Source organism: Bos taurus, chromosome 1 (assembly GCF_002263795.3).
Source record: "Bos taurus isolate L1 Dominette 01449 registration number 42190680 breed Hereford chromosome 1, ARS-UCD2.0, whole genome shotgun sequence".
Lineage (NCBI taxonomy): Eukaryota > Metazoa > Chordata > Mammalia > Artiodactyla > Bovidae > Bos > Bos taurus.
Window position 1 is genome coordinate 50,082,519 of NC_037328.1, and position 22,752 is coordinate 50,105,270.

At 36.3% G+C, this 22,752-nt stretch overlaps 1 protein-coding gene across 3 annotated transcripts in view; it reads left to right on the forward strand.

Moving 5' to 3' along the window:
• Positions 1 to 22,752, forward strand: part of ALCAM (activated leukocyte cell adhesion molecule) — a 231,252-nt gene that overhangs the window by 151,717 nt on the left and 56,783 nt on the right. For all 3 annotated transcript variants that reach the window (XM_059886023.1, XM_059886053.1, NM_174238.1), the window contains 5 exon segments: positions 8,105 to 8,205; positions 12,585 to 12,804; positions 19,791 to 19,855; positions 21,519 to 21,606; positions 22,069 to 22,251. In XM_059886023.1, the coding sequence (XP_059742006.1) occupies positions 8,105 to 8,205; positions 12,585 to 12,804; positions 19,791 to 19,855; positions 21,519 to 21,606; positions 22,069 to 22,251 (657 nt within the window).

The following is a 22,752-nucleotide window of genomic DNA, read 5'->3' on the forward strand; positions in this document are numbered from 1 at the left end:
TGGTGTTGATGGTGAAAGGAAAGAAAAAGTAAAAAAATGTAACAGTTTATTGCATTTTATTAAGAAAATTTTATGTGCGTTTATGAATTTGGGTAAACTGCCAGTTTTAGGACATGTTCCTTATGAGAAGCAAAGATATAATTTGTCAAAATTACTATAATAAAAAACGAGGATCTTCCCAAACCAGGGATCAAACCCCAGTCTCCTGCATTGCAGGCAGATTCTTTACCAACTGAGCCACAAGAGAAGCCCAAGAATACTGGAGGGGTAGCCTATCCCTTCTCCAGGGGATCTTCCCAACCCAGGAATTGAACCAGGGTCTCCTGCATTGCAGGCAAATTCTCTTTACTAACTGAGCTATCAGGGAAGCCCTGATAGTAGTAGTAGGTGTTGATTGTAGTAGGTGTTCAGTAAACACTTGATGCTTGTTTAATGTATAAATAGGTGATTTTTTGAGATGGGCCTTGAAGAATATGTAGGAATTCAGTCAAAGCAGATGGTCCCAAGGAGCAATGATAAAAAATGAAGCAGAGATGAAGTAAAACCTAAACTAAGTGGAAATAAGGGTGACTTATCAGGCTCATATATCATTATATGCTTAGGATATTTATATAATGAGGCATATGGTATAGGCTACCCACTCCAATATTCTTGGGCTTCCCTTGCGGCTCAGCAGGTAAAGAATCCGCCTGCAATGTGGGAGACCAGGGTTCGATCTGTGGGTTGGGAAGATCCCCTGAAGAAGGGGAAGGCTAACCACTCCAGTATTCTAGCCTGGAGAATTCCACGGACTGTACAGTCCATGGGATCACAAAGAGTCAGACACAACTGAGTAACTTCCACTTTTATTTTCACATGGTAAATTGAGAAGGTAATGTTCAGCACAGTAATGCAAACTGGTCACTATATTTTTTTAAATTATATTGTTTTTCTAGATGTCCCTTCTGTGATATAATATGGATTATTAAATTGACCTATACTCCACTAAAAAGATAAATATTTTGAGCATTATAACATGCCAAACTTGGAAGTAATGTTAAAAACACATATATTATAGTGTATTCCTGAATACTAGCAGTATTTTATAATTTAGTAAAAAGATTTTTTTCATCTGAATGTGATTCCACAGTGGCCTAACCATTTATCTAAAAGACATAATATAATGCATTTATGGGGCTTCCTCAGTGGCTCAATGGTAAAGAATCCATCTGCAATGGCGGAGATGCAAGATATGCAAGTTAACTCCCTGCATTGGGAAGATCCCTTGGAGAAGGGAATGGTTACCCACCCCAGTATTCTTGCCTGGAAAATTCCATGGACAAAGGAGCCGGCAGGCTACAGTAAAAAGGGTTGCAAGGAGTCAGACATGACTGAAGCACGTATGCACACAATGCATATCTAAAATTGTAGCAACTGGTGAGAGAAAAAAAAAGGAAGAATTACTATTTTTCTGATATGTAGCCATTGCACAACTATATCTACATTATAATATATGATACTTATGAAAGGCAATGTAGAAGTAAACTTTGAAAAATTGTATTCCTAATTCTGATTCAGCAAAGACCCAATTTGACCCCCCATGTGGCCATGTTTATGAATGAAATTGAATTAGAAAAAAGAGGCTGCATAGCTGTTTTCTCAGTTTCACAAAGTGACATTGGATTCCCTTAGATGTCTTCTCCCATCTGCCATGCAACCAAGTTATTTGGGAATTACAAGAACTCACATCACACATGCACACGCTCGCACACACACACACACAGAAATCTTACTTGTTGTATTTTACATGACCTTGACAAAGATTTTAAACTCTTGTTTAATATAGTAGTTTATGAGAGGAATTATGAGATATAATTATGTGTCATTGAATCATAAAATCAGGTTTGGAAGACTCTTTAAAGACATCAGCTTAATCTTCTATCAGTAGAGCTATTATATTTTATCATATCAAATAAGGTACATGTTGTAACATGTATAATATCATATAAGAAATGAATCACCAGTCCAGGTTCGATGCACAATACAGGATGCTTGGGGCTGGTGCACTGGGATGACCCAGAGGGATGGTATGGGGAGGGAGGTGGGAGCGGGGTTCAGGATTGGGAACACGTGTACACCCGTGGCGGATTCATGTTGATGTATGGCAAAACCAATACACTATTGTAAAGTAATTAGCCTCCAATTAAAATAAATAAATTTAAATTAAAAAAAAATAAGATACATGTGATATATACACTTTAGAAAGTGTATATAGTAGATACAATTTGTTTCAGTATAATGAATATATGAAGTAGATTTCTGTGAAATAGATCTTTTGTAATTTCTTAGATTGGATTGGATCCCAATGTTTCAAAGTCAGAAATCAATCCTCCTATTGTAGTTTAATATAATATGTTTCTGTGAAGAAAACCAATTTGATAGATATTATTATGTGCAATTGCTTCCTCCATCCCTTCATTCATATTCAGTGATTATTTAGTCCTACGCTAAGATTCTGTTTTAAAACAATGATCCCTTTATTGGAAACCACAGTTTTATTAAATGAATGAAGGTCTAAACCAGTAGTTCTTAACTAGTTGGGATTTCTGGGGGCAGTTTTGCCTCCTGGGGACATTTGCCATGATTGAAGATTTTCCTGTTGTCTTACTGAGAAGAAGGTGCTATTGGTATCTGAGGGGCAGAGACAGGGGTGCTGCTAGAATTATGTAGGACAGCCCCCCACAGTAAAGATTTGTTCAGTCCCAAATGTCAACAGTGATGAAATTAAGAAACACTACCTGTTTTAATTAGAGTTGTACATATCTTAATTCATTAATAAAGCAAATAGGGACACTGGCATGTTTGTCAAAATCAGTCAAATACATATGAAAGTAATTTCTAAGGATAACTCTCATTTTTACCTACTTCCTCCCCCAACAGTTCATTTGCACAAATAAATTTCTCTAACATTTCTGTAGAACTGGAATATAGTTTTTATGTCATAAGCTCTGAGCCCATTGCAAAATGATTTACCCTTCTATGGCACCGACCAGAGCTACAGAGCTAAAAAAAAAAAAATGCTTTTAAGGATGATGATGCTTTCAAAGTATCAGTGCAATAAAAAATAATTAACCACACTAAATTACAGCCTGTAAAACAGACTCTGATGAATTTTGGTCTTATACTATTCTATATTATTTGCTGCACTTTTGCTTGAAATATGGTAGCAGATTCTGACTTTTAAGTGACCTCAATGCAGATGTCTATTTGTCAATAATGCAAAAAGAATGATTACTCAGACATTGACCATCCTTAAGAATTACTCTACACAGAAAAAGAAATTCTCACCAATATGGCCCAAATTATTACAGTTTTATTATTTTAATTAGAAATATAAAGCATTCACCTGACTTCAAAAGGTTGCCAGAGTCTGTTTTAGTGCCTCTTTAAATTATTTGCTGTATAAAATACATAACTATAATTATCTTATATTTTATGATCACTTGCCTGAGAATGCTATATGTGAAATTATTTGGTCAAGAGATTTTTCTTGGTCTGTGCTTGTCTTATTTTTTTCTCACTGAATTCTCCTATGTCACCTTTCTAGTTCTATAGTTCTTTATCTGTAGCTAATAATTCTTCATAAGAATGACTGAATAACTACACAATGCTATTCAAGTATAGCACATATTTATGTTTTATTCTATGTCATGACATTTTGATAGCAACAGTAATAATAATGAATAACATTACACTAAATTTTTAGAACACATTTAATACAGAAGGTGATTTAGCCCAGTTTAAAGTATCTTCTGACATGTACATATAGACATAACATGTTATAGAACAGAAATGCAAACCTTTGTGCACACACACATTTCCTTCTATATTTTCTATTTAGCCTCTTTGAGAAAGGACATCATAGGTATTTTATATTTGCAATAATATCCAATAATCTCTAGACTACAAAACCATGAATAATTTAACAAACTAATATTACAGGGAAGTAATTGCAGGGAGATTCTAGTAAGCTAAATTTAATTCAGACTTGGCAATTCAAAGATAAAATCTCTTGCTTCCATGAAAAGTATAAACAGAATTATTTGTGTTGACAGGTGCTTTGGGTCTACCTGGCACTTCCATCTCAAAGACTGAGGTGCCCTAGAGGTGTCAGGAAGCCAATGTTTCATGAAATCATAGTAGTCTTTATAGCTACTTTATCCCTAGAGGGTTAACAATATTAGCTCTCCCACAGGTACAAGTCTTTCTTTCAGATGAACCTGGGAGTCATTATACTCCTACCTGAACAGGAAAGTTGATGAATATGGCAAACTTGAAAATTATTTCTAAAATCATTGTGATTGTGGCTCCTAATGCCTTCCAAATGATTATCACTCATTCTGCCCTCAGTCTGTGGACCAGGGCTTCGCTCTCTTCTCGCTCTTTTACCTACTATGCTCATTCTTGTCAAATGTCTTATTGCTCTATGTTTCTGGGAAGTCCTGTCATGGCTAATTTTGGATATCGAGCTGTCAGTAAAAGACCCAGTCCATAACTTTGCAAATACTTTTAAAAACAACTCTGTATTATGGTCATCACAGGTAAGGAAAAGGTATTTCTTAAGGACTTTTGCAAATCATGGAGTACAAACAGTGCTTCATTTCTCTTGAAAGGGAAGGAAGAAATGTTCTCTCCTGTAGTTTCATCCATAAACTCATAAAAACATCGAATTTGTGTTTGTTTCTCTTCAAGTAAGAGCATGCCATTCAAGCTGAAATCCATGTTCCCTAAACATTGAAGACAGTACATGACAGCCTTTACAGTAGGTGACAGGAATAAGAATTTTGAAAGTTCTGGTGTTGTCAATGCCTCCCTGGTTTCAAAGATGTTAATTTGATAACTAAAGTGGAAAGGATTCCACAAGATTCAAATGAAAAATTATCTTATTAGATGCCCATTAAGTGCCAGAAATTATTCCTGGGATACTGTGGTTAAAAAAAATGTGTTCCCTTCCCTGCTATAATTGTGCTTTCATCATGCTAATACATTATGTACTTGAAATTCACATAGGTTTAATTTCAATTATAAAATTATAGCATTTTAAAATTTTAAATCAATTATAAAGTTTGCTGTATATTGAAGCTTTATAGACAAGAGGAAAGAAAAATGGTCTGTAAGATAGAGCAGAGCATTACATTTTTTAGAAAAGGCATTTTTTATTTCCCTTTACCTAGCAAAGGATCACCTCATTGGTACCTAAGCCCTGTAATCTGTTTTCACTCCTGGACTAACCGTGGGAACACCATCAGTTGTCAAAAGATGTTTTTATAATACAGAAAATAATTAGACATTCATGTCTTGCCATAATTTAAGGAAGAGATTCACAACTTTCTAGAGTCATTACATATTCAAGTGTCTTGCTATATAGTCATGAAAAAAATACTAAATCACAAAATTGTTTCCATGGCTTGGAAGACCCTGTGTACAGTGCTTGAACAGATCCTAAAATACATGATACAAGTTCCACATTTAGGAGCCAAAGTATTGTACAAAACCAAGTTCTACTTGTGAAATAAAACAGTTTCTTAACTGCCAGAAGTTTGCTTGTCTGCAACCACATATCTAAATCCTTACAATTTTTATTTTAATAAAGCTGAAGAGACCATTTCTTCATCTACAGTCTTATGCTCTTCAATGATTTATTGTAAAAAGAAATTTAAATCACAATATGATTGGCATTAAACAATTGAAAATTATTGATAAAAATTAATTTTTCATTATAAAATAATAGGTAATGAAAGTTTTAGTCAAATTTTGTCTCTAATAGCAAGTTAAAAACACATTCTATGGCTTATACTATACTTTGTATTCTTCATTTTAATGATGTTAAAAATCCTGAAAAGTAGTTGTGTGGTTTATTTTTGTGAAAATTTGTGTTCTCTGTAATGTTTTTGTTCACTGGAGCAAAATTGCTTTAAAGGAAAGTACCTTCCTCAGTTGACAGAATTCCTTTTCTTTCTTTACTAAGGTTAATATGAAATTTTTGTACATGTTGTGACTGATGGGTAACAGTGAAAGATAGTATCCACCCTGTCTTGTTTGTTCAGAAAGTCATAAGATGGTCTTATTTATGCATTGTACAATACCTTAGCTTTGCACTTTAGCACCACCTGGTGGACAAAATATCGTTTGTTTTTCTCTTCAATTTAGTTAGCCCCTTCACACTCCGCATCCCATTATGAGGTATCTTGCTATGCTATGCTAAGTCACTTCAGTCGTGTCCGACTCTGTGTGACCCCATAGACGGCAGCCACCAGGCTCCCCCGTCCCTGGGATTCTCCAGGCAAGAACACTGGAGTGGGTTGCCATTTCCTTCTCCAATGCATGAAAGTGAAAAGTGAAAGTGAAGTCACTCAGTCGTGTCTGACTCCTAGCGACCCCATGGACTGCAGCCTACCAGGCTCCTCCATCCATGGGATTCTCCAGGCAAAAGTACTGGTTGTATCTTAATAGATATTAAATCATTTAATACAATTAAATAATTGTAAATGTATCTAATCTTAAAGACAGATGTAAATAAAGTAAGGTAAAAAGATCTGCTAAATACTATATTATTGCCAAATTAAATGCCTATGTTTCTTTAAATGTCATAAATTTGAATAGTATGTTACATATCTATTAAAAATGTGGAAATTATTGATAATTCAATTAGTTATAATTTTCATTCTTTTCAATAAAGTATTGAATAAGGAAGTTTTCTATACTTTAGTGACAAGTTAGATTGTCTACCGAAAAAGCAGTGTAATCATTTCATGAAGAAACTTCATACTACAAATCTTTTCTTTTTTGCCCTCTCCTTGCTTGCAGGATCTTGTTTCCCCTACCTGGGATTGAACCCTCTCTCTAGTAGTGAAAGTGCAAAGTTCTAACCACTGGACAACCAGGGAATTCCCTACAGATTCTTATCATGTTAATATTTTGTGTAGAGTTAAAATGAAAACTAGTACTTTAACCATTATTACAGTAAAGCAGGACACTTTCATGCTCATTTTGCCACTTATAATTAAGATTCAGTTGTGGGCTTATTTGTATGTGTTCTTAGTTTTTGATAGTTTTTGAAATTTTCTGGAAGTTAAATTTAAGAGTATTTTCAAATAAAAATCACAAATATATTTGAACCCAGTTTTGAAAAATTTAAGCATATTAATCTCTTTGTATAGTCCTATGTTTCTATGAAATACAGTGAATTTTCTCCTTATATAATACAGTTGAAGGTGAAAATAAATCCCAGATGCTATATGGTTCCTTTGGCATATACTACTTATTTATATGGGGCTTCACCAGTGGGTGAATACTACTTATTTATACAGGGCTCAGTGATAAAGGCAATGGCACCCCACTCCAGTACTCTTGCCTGGAAAATCCCATGGTTGGAGGAGCCTGGTAGGCTGCAGTAAGTGGGGTCGCTAAGAGTTGGACACGACTGAGTGACTTCACTTTCACTTTTCACTTTCATGCCTTGGAGAAGGAAATGGCAACCCACTCCAGTGTTCTTGCCTGGAGAATCCCAGGGACGGTGGAGCCTGGTGGGCTGCCATCTATGGGGTCGCACAGAGTCGGACACGACTGAAGCGACTTAGCAGCAGCAGCAGCAGTGATAAAGAATCCACCTACAATACAGGAGCCACAGGAGATGCAGGCTCTATCCCTATATCATGAAGATTCCCGGGAGGAGGGCATGGCAACCCACTCCAGTATTCTTTCCTGGAGAATTCCATGGACAGAGGAGCCTGGCAGGCCACATACTACAGGGCCGCAAAGAATCAGACACAACTGAAATGACTTACCATGCACCCATGCACTTATCTATTCCCTGGTAAAACTGAGATTTATGGATTTGAATCATATAACATTCAAAGGCTTAGTAGTTAAATAAGAGCTGTTGATATTTAAATAGGAAATATGTTCTAACTGCATAATTTAATGAAATACAAATTTCATATAGGATAAAATTATAATACAAAACCTTCGCTAAGACTTGCATCTTGTACTAAAGTTATTTGCTTTGCTGCTTCAAGAGAATATTTGAACTCTTCTGTCTCTCTTTTGTTCCTTTCCTTTAAAGGTCTTGGATGGTATACTGTAAACTCAGCATATGGAGATACCATTATCATGCCTTGCCGAGTTGATGTACCTCAGAATCTCATGTTTGGCAAATGGAAATATGTAAGTGTGACCTATCTAGGACTTGGTTAGTTGCCTCTAGTCTTTTAAAGAAAGTTCCTTCTATGAGTAAATGTGAATTTCAAATAACATAATGGTAACATTTAACTGTGGGTATAAATGTAAGAAGATGAAATTAATGTGTTGAGTATATCAGAAGAATACTTCCTTACATAACAAATGCTATTTTAAAATAAAGCCAATAAACAGATCATTCGTAGCTCAAATTAGTCTGAAAGAGTCACCCTGAAGTTTTCAAAGCAAAAGAAATGGCAGAATTCCAGAATAAACTCAAGGAGTATAGGACAGAGCTTAGAGGAAAATGGTTGCCATTCTCTACATACTCATGTTTTGTTTGGTATTGTTACTCTAAAGGCAAGATGTACCAGGAACCAGAGCATTCAAATGTTCACTGAAAACTAGTCATCAGTATTAGCAGCCTATTTCTGGTACTTGGTCTTACAACTCAGTTGATGTGGTAGCTTCTTTTAAAATTTAACATTGCTGATTTTATTCGTTTTTTCAGTTCTGTTTAGTCATTCAGTCGTGTCTGACTCTTTGCGACCCCATGGACACCACATCAGGCTCCCCTGTCCATCACCAACTCCCGGAGCTTGCTCAAACTCATGTCCATCGAATTGATGATGCCATCCAACCATCTCATCCATTCATTTCTTACAGTTAGCAAAATCATATTTTCTCAGGTATCAAGGTTGGAAATGCAGGATAGCTATCCTAGTAGGTGAAGTGGAAAGGCTGGAAAACTTTGACTGATAAAATACCTCAATCTATTTACCAAAACCAACAAAAAGCATCTGTAGGCCCATTTCCCAGTGCTAGATCACATAAGACACAATAGTTTGCAAGTTTGAACAGAGGACATATGTTTCATTGAACACAATTGGCAAATTTTCCCTAGGTCCTTGAAATGTTAAAAGATATTTGAATAGGAAAAGGATTTGATGGTCCAATAATTCTTGAAAACTGTTGTATTTTAATACTTCTCAGAGCCTTTCCTATATACAGCTACATGATGAATTGTCTGAGTTCATTCATTTCTTAGGTTTATTGAACCACACAACTTTTTCTCTCAGATATCTGCAAGAACAAATGTTCCACAGAATAGAAATGTGCATAGTTGCATCCAAGGGATAGTGAAACACAATCTCTTGAAGTACAGGTTCTGAAGTCAGACTGACATAATCTATCATGTACTGGCTATAGAATTCCAGACAAGTGAATTAATCCCCACTTTCTCATGGAAAAAAAATGAGATGATAATGATAATCTTCTTTACACTGTTGTGAAGGTTACATGAAGTAATTTATATAAGAATACTTACCTAGTACTGGGCACATGATAATTGCGTGAAAAATGTAAACTATTGTGAGTGTGGTACCACTGAGTTCTAAACACAGTCTGTGATGGGGTAGGTGAAGGCAGAAGAAGAAGGCAAGGCAGCATAGCACTTCCCTGTTCCCTCCTCCTAATATCCAGCTCATCCTGGGTAATTTTTAACTATTTCTGGTTCCGTATGAAAATGGAAATACAAAGTTAAGGCCTATGAGGACAAAGTCTATTCACAATCCTAAAATCCCAAGGGTCTGAGAGGCTACCACCTAGAGTCAAACTTAGTGCTAACATAAATGGAATCCAGTGGTGAAAAACTTCTGTGATTATCGACATTTCTGATGCTCAGGGAATACTTTTCACCTAAACTGAACTGGCACAATGGCAGTGAAAACAAACAATAATGGCAGGTTTCAAACTGTTAATGAAATAAAAAGCTTCAGCAATAAACTGATGAGCTATATTTGAAGTGCCATATGCTCTGAAAGCAGTCTTGATTCCCAGATGCAGTATACAACCTCAATTTAATGTAACCTGAAAGACAAAGAGCAGATTTGGAAAGAGTGAAAGGGAGCAAACCCAGAGGAAAGATGGATTCATTTCTCTCTTGCTGCATGGTAATCTCCCATAATGGAGATCTCCCATAATGGAGATCATACCTCCCTGTGCACCCCATCCTACCCGACTCCCACTGCTTCTTCACCAGCATCCACCTCTGTGCCTCGTACAGAAGAAGCATCTGAGGCTGTCAAGAGTGATGTAATGTAGTCATATTGGAGCCAGGCTGTGAAGCTCCAGTCTTGGCCCTGCTGAGATACACTGGCTGGGGCTCTGGACCAGTTATTTAACCAACCTCTGTCTCCATTGTCTATAAATGAGGCCAGTATTATGTTTAATTTACAGGGTTGTTATAAGTATTTAATCCATTAATGCACGAGAAGCCCAAAGAAAGTACCCTGGCTTATAGTTAAGTGCTCAAAATGTCATAACTGTCATTTCTTGCATGAGTGAACAACTATAGAAATTTAAGATACTGGTCTAACATATTTTTCTTAATGAAGGAATGATTTAGTACAAGGATTCGTGCTGTAAACCTGTAGCAATATTAAAAGATTTAAAGAGAATGTTACTTATGTATTCAGATATTCAACCAACTGAACCTTTTGGACTCCAATTTTAGCTTAGTAATTGTCTTAATCACCTTAGGCTGCAATAACAAACTACCACAGACTGGTAGTTTAAATAAACAGATGTTTATTTCTCAGAGTTCTGGAGTCTGAGCAGTCCAAAATCAAGGTGCCAGCTGACTCAGTTCTTGAAGAGGGCTCTATTCCCAATTTGCCAACACCTGCCACTTGCTATAATGGCACCACACTCCAGTACTCTTGCCTGGAAAATCCCATGGAAGGAGGAGCCTGGTAGGCTGCAGTCCATGGGGTCACAAAGAGTCAGACACGACTGAGTGACTTCACTTTCACTTTTCACTTTCATGCATCAGAGAAGGAAATGGCAACCCACTCCAGTGTTCTTGCCTGGAGAATCCCAGGGACGGGGGAGCCTGGTGGGCTGCCATCTATGGGGTCGCACAGAGTCAGACGAGACTGAAGTGACTTAGCAGCAGCAGCAGCAGCCACTTGCTATGCGCTCATAGGACCTCTTCTTTGTGTTCTCATTGAGAGAGCGAGAGCACTTGTGCTTCTTTCTCTTCTTATAAGGGCACTAATTCCATCATGAGGGTACCATCCCCAAGACCTCATCTAAACCTAATCATCTCTTAAAGGCCCACACTGGGGGTTAGGGCTTAGACGTACAACTTTGGGAGGGTCACAAGCATTGAGTTCATAACGGTAGTAAATAAAACAATTTTTTAAATGTTACTTCTCTTAACACCTTGAAATTTGTCATACACTTTAAAATGTTTTATTATATTTTATTTTCTTCAAGACCTTGTGAGTTTAGTAGAAGAGAGTACACGCATGTGTGCTCAGCTGCTCAGTCGTATCCAATACATTGCAACCCCATGGACTGTAGACTGCCAGACTCCTCTATCCATGGGATTATCCAGGCAAGAATACTGGAGTGAGTTGCCATGCCCTCCTTCAAGGGATATTCCCGACCCAGGGATCGAACCCACATCTCCTGTGGCTCCTGCATTGCAGGCAGATTCTTTACCACTAGTACCACTGAGAAGCCCCAAGTAGAAGAGAGATTGCCCCTTATTTTTGATTATTGTTATTAGGTAAGAGAATGTTTGTGAGAGCAAAGGAAGAAATGAATTATATGTCTCAGTGCTCTTGGCATAAGTGTATATGCCAGATTATATTTTATTTTGATAATAAGTTTTTGTATGAAAGCCCTCTGAGCTAAGTTTTATGACTCAGATAGCAAAACCATGGGTTTTAGTGATTAATTGGATTCCATTGCTTTAATGGACACGATCCTTTTGCAAGGGCAAATATACTGTTCCTCCATGAGGATTCATTAAACTATGTTATGTGTAAAGGTCAACTGTGTCAGTTCTGACTGAAACTGAAAAGTGTGGGCACATAAAGTATATGGATTAAAGTAATGAACATGCTAAAGGTAATTGCCTAGGATTTCTAAACGAGTGTTTGCAGCTCAACTGTATGTTACTGTGATAGTTAAATGAGAATCCTTTTGTAGCATAACACAAAACACATTTGTTTTCACCTATTTTTCTTTTATATTATACATAAGGCCAACCCTTGTCAATTTCAAAACATACCAATTCTGTCCTTCAGATGCAAGAAAAGCTGGGATCACTTAAGCTCCATCCTTTCATGTTTGTATACTTGCTGATGGCTGTAAAAGAACTTAAAGCTTTTCCCTTATGAAGAGTGATCCTCTGTAACCAAAGATTTATGGGAGGCTCATATCCAAAATTATTCTTCTTGGACAGAACTACAAATATTGATGGAATAACATGACCAAGAAAATTTTGTTGCTCTGACTGTAATACTGAAATATCTAAATATGCCTGTTTTTTAATGTATTGTTACTTTAACTTTTAGGAAAAGCCCGATGGCTCCCCAGTATTTATTGCCTTCAGGTCCTCTACAAAGAAAAGTGTGCAGTACGACGATGTACCAGAATACAAAGACAGATTGAACCTCTCAGAAAACTATACTCTCTCTATCAGTAATGCAAAGATCAGTGATGAAAAGAGATTTGTGTGCATGCTAGTAACTGAGGACGACGTGTTTGAGGCTCCTACAGTAGTCAAGGTGTTCAGTAAGTAGTCCGAATGCAACTGCTAAGTGGGATTGATGACTGGTCCTAGAAAATGTTCTTTAGAAACAAGGCTGAACTCTCGGTAGTGTCTCCTGTACTATCACTCTCTGTAGTGATACCTGTAGTATAGCAGGTATCGCGTAAGAGGACTTCTAGAGATCTTCATTCTGCTCATGCATACTGTCAATGAGAAAAACAAAAACCTGAAATTCAAATAAGAATTTTATCCAACAAAGAAACAGAATATTTTTTTATTTGCAGTGAGGGAATAAAAGAATATTCTGTTGTTTTGTTGGATACAATTTCCTGTGATATGAAGTACTGTTAAATAAAAACTAGCCTGTGAACTTTTACTTTCACTGACATGTACAAATAAATGTTATGTGATAAATACTAATACATAGATACATAATACTGGGTTGGCCAGAAAGTTCATTGGGATTTTCTGTACAATGTTATGGAAAAATTTGAACATTTTTGATACACATATTCATGCATATCAATGCATATATAAGTATACATTAAGCTAAACCATATAAAATTGCCATTTTGATGTATAACAATAACAAAATGCAAGCAGGAGACCTAAGTTTTCTGTATATGTATATGTGTATATGTGTGTGTACACACACACATTCTGACCTTAAGCACTTAATGCTTGTTGATTTACATTCTGAGAGTGTTCAAATGGTTTAGAAAATTGCCATAAAATAAAGAAGTTCACCACACTCTGAAGGTGTATGTGGAATCCATCAGGGGAAAAAGTAGAGTAGGATTGGAAGAAGAGAAAGTTGTAAAGAAGCTTGGAATAATTACTGTAGGTTACTTTGGCTAATGATACTATGTAGTTAATGTGAGGGTACAAATAGCTCTGCAAATAAATGACTTGAGAAGTTCTAATTAAAATGTTTTATGTTTTAATATTTAAAATATCCCACCTTCATTGCATCATATCTTAGAAATTACAGGGAGAAAAATAGGTCTCAAAGGTTTCAGAATGCCAGTCTTTTTTAATTAGGCAAGAAGGTCTTACTTTTCTGTTTTTTCCACTGTTTTCTGATAACTTGACAGCACCTAGAAATTATTAAAATAAACAGGGAAGAAAGAAACCCAGAGGGCCTTGCTATTACAGCAAGTAACCTTGGATTTTTCCTGTTTCTCTTATAATAGCCCATGCAACTAAGTAGGATGGTCCCTTAAGCATTTATATGGACTTCAAAGCTCCTTTGGGCTCACGACAAGGATTCAAAGAGTGCTTATACTATCAAAGAAGCCTTTGTTCTCCAGAAGAACCGTGTAAAAGCATATTACATGTTTCAGTTGATTACCTTTCAGCTTAGAAGGCACTTTCCAGAAACCATCAACTCAACTCAATTATTTTATGGATCAAACCAAGTACCAAGTGTTTCTCAGTTATGCCCCCTTCTAGTAAACACCCCAAATAATCTCCATCCTGTATTTGCCAAAGTCCCATGTATTTTTTTCTTTCCTTTTATTTCACTTTTGTGTTATTAGGAAGATGAATTTTGCACTGCTAGAAACATTTTTTCTAAAGAGAGCATCCAAAATCTTTTAATTAGGCCATGATGTCGTAAATATAAGTATACAGGAATGTACTGCAGTAGGTACAGAGATTAAGTCACATCACTCTAAAGATTATGTGTATTGATGTCATTGTCACATTTCTTGTTATTATGTTAAAATTACCAAATATCAAGACAAGCTACAAGAAAGTTGAAAAAATCCAGGTTGTTCCATTTTCAGAATACAATTTTTAGAATATAATTTTTAAATGCTCAGAAATTCAGTTGGCTTAATTCGATAAAATTTGTAAGCTGCTTTGGAATACAGGGATATCTATGATTGTAAAAACAAACTCACACCCTGTATACCATCAGCTCCCGCTACCCCCCTTCTCTTTTGGATGTTGTTGAAAACAAAGTGATTCTCAGAAACAGAATTTGCATTCCAGGCTCTGGGCCAGGAAGAATTTAAATAGATGAGTTATACATTTTTGAAAATGGGGTTTTATACTAGAAACTGTGGGACCCTCCAAGTCCAATTAAATAAACAGCACAGCTCTTGATAAAGAAAGAGTTTGCAAGAGCATATAGGTACTTTGCTTTTTTAAAAAATAATGAATTTACTTTGGATCGTTATTTGTGAAGCAAATAGCAGCTGTGACATGGAGGCTTTCATTCTGTGCATGTACATATTGAAGTCACTTAAGAGTTACTAGGCTCATCAATCAGTCCTCTGTTTCCTTCTGTCGAGTCACCTAGCAACATGCATTGTGTACCACAGAATGAGTATGGTTAACGTGAGCTAATCCCAAATCAGCTTGCTGCAGAATGTCCGCCTCATAAGCAAAGTCAAACTGTTTTCGTTCAAACTAGAGGCCATGACTGATGACTTTATTACTCTGATGAAGGTTTGTTTATTCAGTTCTAAGCTATATCTCTCATGCAAGAAATCATGCCGGTAAAGCAGACCAGATCCAAAATAAGTCCGGTGCTTTGTCACCACTAATAAGGCATTTTTGTTTGGTAGTTAAATGGCACTAAAATCAGACTGTTTGCATTTAATGTACATTTGAAGTTAATAAAACTATCCCTTAGCAAGAGCAAACCTTTAAAAGTTCTCCCAAAGATTCATTGTTGTGATTGTGCAAAAGTCTTAGAGGTTGAATGCGTGCCCAGAGAGCCAAATGGCTAAATGGCTGTCGGTGGTATAATAGGAAAATCACTGAACTGGGCATCAGGAGATCTAGCTTTGTTAGATCTGCTACTAATTTCTGACCTTGGACAAATGACTTCACCAGTCAGGGCAAGGGGTGCAAGTCTCTCTTCATCTGTGAGTACTTCAGATTAGGTGCTGATTTTCCCACTCTGTTCCTAGAATTCTCTTGAGGAGATAATGAAAAAGGCTGAGGAAAGTGAGGAGCTGCTTCTACTTGATTAACTAGAATTCTAGTCCCTCGATGTTTCAAAGTTTTTTCATGATATTTTTTTCAGGGGAAAAAAAAATGAGAGAAGGGCTTGAGCACTAAAAAGCCTTTGAAAATCACAGTCTAGACTAATCTTCTGCACTGGTGTGTGTGGTGTTAAAAGGAAGACTATTTCTGTGACTCCGAGTCTGGTGTCTACCTGGACCAGCCAGCTCTTCTCCTAGTAATGGTTGACATCACAGTGTTATTTTAGAGCTTTCATTTGGACACTGAGCTCAATATTTATCAGAACTGAGCATCCCTCCTCCAACCCTCCCTGTGAAAATAATTCAACTTCAAATGCAAGTCACTTCTTTTTTTTAGTGAAAGAAGCAGAAAATAACCCTTTCAACAAATGAGATCTACCCTGTATATTTAATTTTGATCCTTTAAATGTAAAAAATAATACCTCTTCCCATCTCATAAGGAAAATAAACTATAATTTCATGCTCATGATGATTACTTAAAGTACATCAAGAGGTGATTGTCGAGAAAATACTGAGAGAAGCATCCTTGACTCACTGTAGCCAGTGCACCTGCCTCTTACTCTCCTCCCATATCAAATTGAGCTGTCCTCTGTTTGGCTTTTGAGAATAACTCTAGTGCATTGTGGGTGATATAGAGTAGTTTTGTGTTCATCACTTCATCCTCACTTGGCTGTGAAACCCTTGACAAAATTATTTTAATAATGCTAATAAATTTGTGACATGACCTTTCCTTTCAATTCTATACTTAGTTATGAATCCATGAATCATATTAAGATGTAATTCACATAAAGCTTTTTCAAACACTTTGGAATCAATATGCAATTTTGCTAAAATAGTACACGTCCTCTTTTATGGTCCTCTAACCGATACTCATCAATTGTTATAAGCTAATATGAGAGAAAGTTACCTGCAAAATATGTATTTAATATGAAATATTTGAAACAAAAGTTTGAGAAAATAACTCAAAGAAATGCAATTGGTATTAGCCTTACTTCCTCAGTATTCAATATGACTCTTTCTTCTAAATAGGAAAATGAACAACTGTACAAATAGAACTAAATTTTAAGTATCCTTTCATCAGGTTTCCCTGGGTTTGCTGCAACTTTCTTTTATTGAAATAATAAATTTTAGAGAGTGTTTATGGAAACAAGCACACATGGACATGTGGAAAAGACCAACAGTTTTATCACACCAGTATTGACAGTTATACAGAGTTTATAAATTACAGTAGAGGAATATATTCTACATTAGAGGAAATATGTGTCTAACCGAGTTGTCATCTGATTTTCATGAACTAGACATTAGTGCAACCTAACAAAACTGCCCACCTGCACTTTCTATTAAAAATCTAATTTTTTAGAGGATCTTTTCAAATCTATATATATTCCAGGCGTAGATAGTAACTGAAGAGAAAACAGAAAACTATTTGCTCTTTTTTTCTTGTTAATCTTGACTTTTCATCAACCACATAAATTAATATAATACTTTTCCCCTTTTGAGCTCTGAAAGAGGTGTCACTGAGTAGCTGACTTTAGTTCCCAGAGAACTTTCACTTACTCAAACCCCAAGATTTTCATTCTGTTTAAATATTTTGGATGTAGCCCTATCGCAAAGGCATTGGACATTTGCCATCAAACATTGGATTCTGAACAAAATTTAAGGTTTTATCAGTAACTCAAGTTGTAATTATGAGCTTTAATTATTGTATTTTAAAATAGTGACAAAATTAGGACTTGCTGATGTGTAGAAGGCTACATATTTCCAAGAAATTGCTATTTATTTTGAGTAGTTTTTCATAATTTTTGGTCACATTCTTAGCAATGAGATAGCCAGGTCACTTCTTATTTGTATTAATGTAATTGTTTGTTATTCTTTTCTATTTTTCTATCTTTCTTCACTTTTTAATCTTTCTTATATTTTCTTTTTTTTAAATTTTATTTTATTTTTAAACTTTACAATATTGTGTTAGTTTTGCCAAATATCGAAATGAATCCGCCACAGGTATACATGTGTTCCCCATCCTGAACCCTCTTCCCTCCTCCCTCCCCATACCATCCCTCTGGGTCGTCCCAGTGCACCATCCCCAAGCATCCAGTATCGTGCATCGAACCTGGACTGGTGACTCGTTTTATACATGATATTATACATGCTTCAATGCCATTCTCCCAAATCTTCCCACCCTCTCCCTCTCCCACAGAGTCCATAAGACTGTTCTATACATCAGTGTCTCTTTTGCTGTCTCGTACACAGGGTTATTGTTACCATCTTTCTAAATTCCATATATATGCGTTAGTATACTGTATTGGTGTTTTTCTTTCTGGCTTACTTCACTCTGTATAATAGGCTCCAGTTTCATCTACCTCATTAGAACTGAATCTGTGCATTTAGAATATAGATAATTGGTCTTCAGGAAACTGTATCAAGAAAATTATATTTCTAGAATTAACAGTAGATAGTCTGGAGAAGGCAATGGCAACCCACTCCAGTACTCTTGCCTGGAAAATCCCATGGATGGAGGAGCCTGGGGGGCTGCAGTCCATGGGGTTGCTAGGAGTCAGACACGACTGAGAGACTTCACTTTCAGTTTTCACTTTCATGCATTAGAGAAGGAAATGGCAACCCACTCCAGTATTCCTGCCTGGAGAATCCCAGGGACGGGGGAGCCTGGTGGGCTGCCGTCTATGGGTCACACAGAGTCGGACACGACTGAAGCGACTTAGCAGCAGCAGCAGGCCTCCTATAATTGAAGTGCAAGTTCAACACATAGGCAAATTCACTATTATTATTCATTGTTCTAATTTCTAATATAAAATAATTGCAAAGGGAAAATTAACTCTGGATATTAACTTGAAGAAGATTACATTATTTTTGCCTGGAATCTTGGTGATACCCATTTTGCTGTTCCAAAGACTTTTTGTCTTCTTTCATGGTTCCTATAATGGTCTGGTTAGGTAACATGTCTGATAACTGAATTCCAAACTGAATAATAATTATAGAAAAACAAGTTTAGTTCGGTAGTAAATGTACAGTGGTAGACAGTAAGATTATGGAAGAAAGGATAGCTGGTTGTCTTTGTCTATTTATTTGAGAATAGAATAGTTCTCCATGAAACTCATAAAAATCAATGACAGTGTGAGGAAGTATCCATTTTCTATAGACTAATTGTTAGGCCAATTAATAAGTTAAAAAATCCATCAGTGATAGACAACTAAAGGCTAGAATAAAATAAGTTTAAATAATACCATGCTGATCCAATTTGTAATCAGTTTTTCCCAAAGCCTCTATTAGAATATATGCTTATAGAACTTCCTATATTGAAAATGCCTCTGTCCATTATCTTAGGTTCCAAATTTGAAAGATTTTCTCACATTTATAGTTTCATAATATAACTTCACTTAAAAGACAAGGTTTGAGATAATAGGAAACTTGAGTTTCTACATCCCTTAACCACTATATATTTCCCTTGATTTTAGAGCAGTGATTCTTAAACTACACTGTGCCCCAAAATCCCCAATGGAACTTGTTTTAAGAATAGATAGGTTTATAGGATTTCCCCTAGATATGATTCAGTTGGCCTGGTAGAGCTCAGAAATCTGTATTTTAAATAAGCACCCCTGTGATTCAAATTCATGTGAACTCCAGTTTTCATCTAAAGAGTTGGAAATTATTGATAAGTAGAAAGTGCACATGGTAATCAATTGCAGATAATATGTCCTCTTTAATACATTAACCTCTGTTACCATCTAAACCATACTCACTGTTTATAAAGCATCCAGAAAATGTCACCAATATTTTATTCACAGGAGTAATAAGCATTTAAAATAATATTTAATATAATAAAGCAAATATCTGGAATGGGTAGCTAACCAGATTTATTAATTATAGATTATATGGGAAAACTTTATTGTGTTGCTTATTTTTCTACTTTGAGTAAATTATTTTTCTGTAAACCAAATCACAAATGTCCATTTTCTTCTTCCACATACACTTAAAATTTCTCTGTTTAACTTTAGAGCAACCATCGAAACCTGAAATTGTAAGCAAAGCCCCATTTCTTGAGACAGACAAGCTTAAAAAGGTAAGAACTTATTTTTGATTGATTGCCTTTCCTTAGTATATTGTTGAATGCCTTTTCTTGTCCCCAGATGCCAGGACAAATAAGATAGACTTTGCTCTGTGGAGTTGCCAGTGTTCCAGGCACCAGTCAGAAAGTCTGCACAAGGTAGAAAGGAGACACAGAGGAAGATGTGGTTATTTCTGAAGGGAGGAGGGGGAGATGAGAGTTTCTTTTTAAAAAAAGCATAAGTCTTTCTTGTTTGAATGAACTGAATGTTTAATGAAGTCATGGTAGATGAGTACATTTTCTGCACACCACAGTCAGAAAGGGCTTTCCAACAATATGAAATAATACCATGTGAAAGGAAACGGCATGGTTGGGAAGCACATTATTTGTACTGCTGGAATTTTGGGTGCTCAAGCCAGTGGGCAAGAGAGCCCAGTAAGAAGTAAGTCTCAAGGGTTAAGAGAGGCTGGATTCTGACAAACCTTCTGTCATGTATAATGTTTGGTCTCTATCTTACTGACAAACTATTGAAAAGTTGAAGTAAAGGTATAAGATCAGATTTGTACAATCATATTAGCAGAGATTTGAAGGAAAGACAAAATTGGAGTTCCATATATGAGCACATCACCTGATTCATAATCTCATTTTCACTAATTAGAATAGCCCAAATTTCCTTTATTGGAGGAAAAAGCAAGTTCAAAATTCCTTGAATCAGATTAAAGTTGACTGCATAATATTATTTGATAAACACTAAATATTAAAACGGAGAAGGCGATGGCACCCCACTCCAGTACTCTTGCCTGGAAAATCCCATGGACGGAGGAGCCTGGTAGGCTGCAGTCCATGGGGTCGCAAAGAGTCGGACACGACTGAGCGACTTCCCTTTCACTTTTCACCTTCATGCATTGGAGAAGGAAATGGCAACCCACTCCAGTGTTCTTGCCTGGAGAATCCCAGGGACGAGGGAGCTTGGTGGGCTGCTGTCTATGGGGTCGCACAGAGTCAGACACGACTGAAGCGACTTAGCAGCAGCAGCAGCAAATATTAAAAACTGGAGTAGGAAATGACAACCTACTCCATTTCCAGTATTCTTGCCTAGAGAAGCCCATGGACAGAGGAGCCTGGTGGGCTACAGTCCACAGGATTGCAAAGAATTGTACATGGCTGAGCATGTACACGCATGCACAGACACACACACACACAAATATTAAAAACACATGTGAAGTACAGTGGTGAGGATTACAGTTCATTGTAAGTATATGTCATCTGAAATGTAGCATGAAGTTGGAGAGGCAGCCTCATTTTAACACTGTTAATGATTCTTTCAAATGCAGATCTATCAACCATGGTAATAGCCAATGTTAATGCAGTTATATTATTTAGTTAACGTTAAAAATGAAGACTGTCAAAATGAATTGGGTAATGCTTTTAAATGAATGTGATTTTACTAATGGTGGCAGCATCTACTGCACATTTTAAAATGGGCAAGACTATAATTTTAAACACAAGACATTGTTTTTATGTAAGAGTGCATTCATTCAGTCCTTAGTTGGGACTTGTAAAATGAATGGATCAAGAAATCATTGGAGTAACTCTGCATCCCTTGAGGAGTCTGGGGCTTTCAAATGGACAACCCGTGATGGAACCAAGGTTGTAATATTTCCTCTCTATATTGCAGTTGGGTGAGTGCATTTCAAAAGACAGTTATCCAGATGGCAACATCACATGGTACAGGAATGGAAAAGTTCTGCAACCTCTTGAAGGAGGTGGGTAAGAAGTGGGCAATAAATTCAGGTGACCTGTTTTGCCTTTCTCTTGTCTAAGCATTCTTTAGTCTATCCTGAGTCTAAATGCATTGCCCTCTTTTGATTTATGACTCTATATTCTTTGTTACTTAAGTATCCATTAAATCAGTAAGGGATTTTTTAAAACCCGTCATTTTAGACCTTGTGCAGAAGAATCAAGAGCAGAGAAAATTATCTCTGTATATGGCATGTTCTAGAAGTTAATTAAAGTGAGTGGGAGATAAAATTCCCAGGATTCTATTTCTGTCCATGTCTCTGATTCATGCTTTTGAAAAGACATCTACCTCACTACATGTCAATTTTCCCTCCTGTTAAATGCAGTAAGAAGGACGAAACCACTTCTCAAAGTTTTTATGACAGTTAATTAAGGGCTGTGATTTTCCGATGAAAGATCCTACCATTAGTGTTCTTTATTTTCTTCAGCGGTGGTCATAATTTTTAGAAAGCAAATGGACTCAGTAACTCAGCTCTATACCATGACTTCATCCCTGGAGTACAAGACAACCAAGGCTGACATACAAATGCCATTCACCTGCTCTGTGACATATTATGGACCATCTGGCCAGAAAACAGTTTACTCTGAACAAGCAGTTTTTGATATTTACTGTAAGTACCTCAATATAATTATACAATTTTAATATATTGGAAAAAATGTTCCAATGTTAAGTCCCAATTCATAAGTTCTTTGGAATCTATTTCCAAATTCCCATCCCTATTCCATAGTACCCAAGTAATATCTTCCTTTTTGCAAGACCTATAGAATAAATGCTCACCCATCTTATGATAGCTTTAAGTCTCTACTTTGTTATTTATAATCATCTCCTCTGTATTCTCTAACTTAGTCTGATTTCTTCTGTTAATTCTCAACCCTGGTACATAGTCATGGATTTTGTAGGAGTTCAGAATGCCGCTGATGGTTTTCTGAATGAATGACAGATGAATAGAGACTTATGACTGATTGGTTTTCTAGATATGGAATTTCCATTTTAATAAAGAGAAATATTTTAATAGTGCAATCAATTGCATAAGTTAGATAGGATGTTGAATTCCAAGGTATTTTGTTTAACTTTACACCACAGATTTTAAAACCTGGAATATTAGACTACA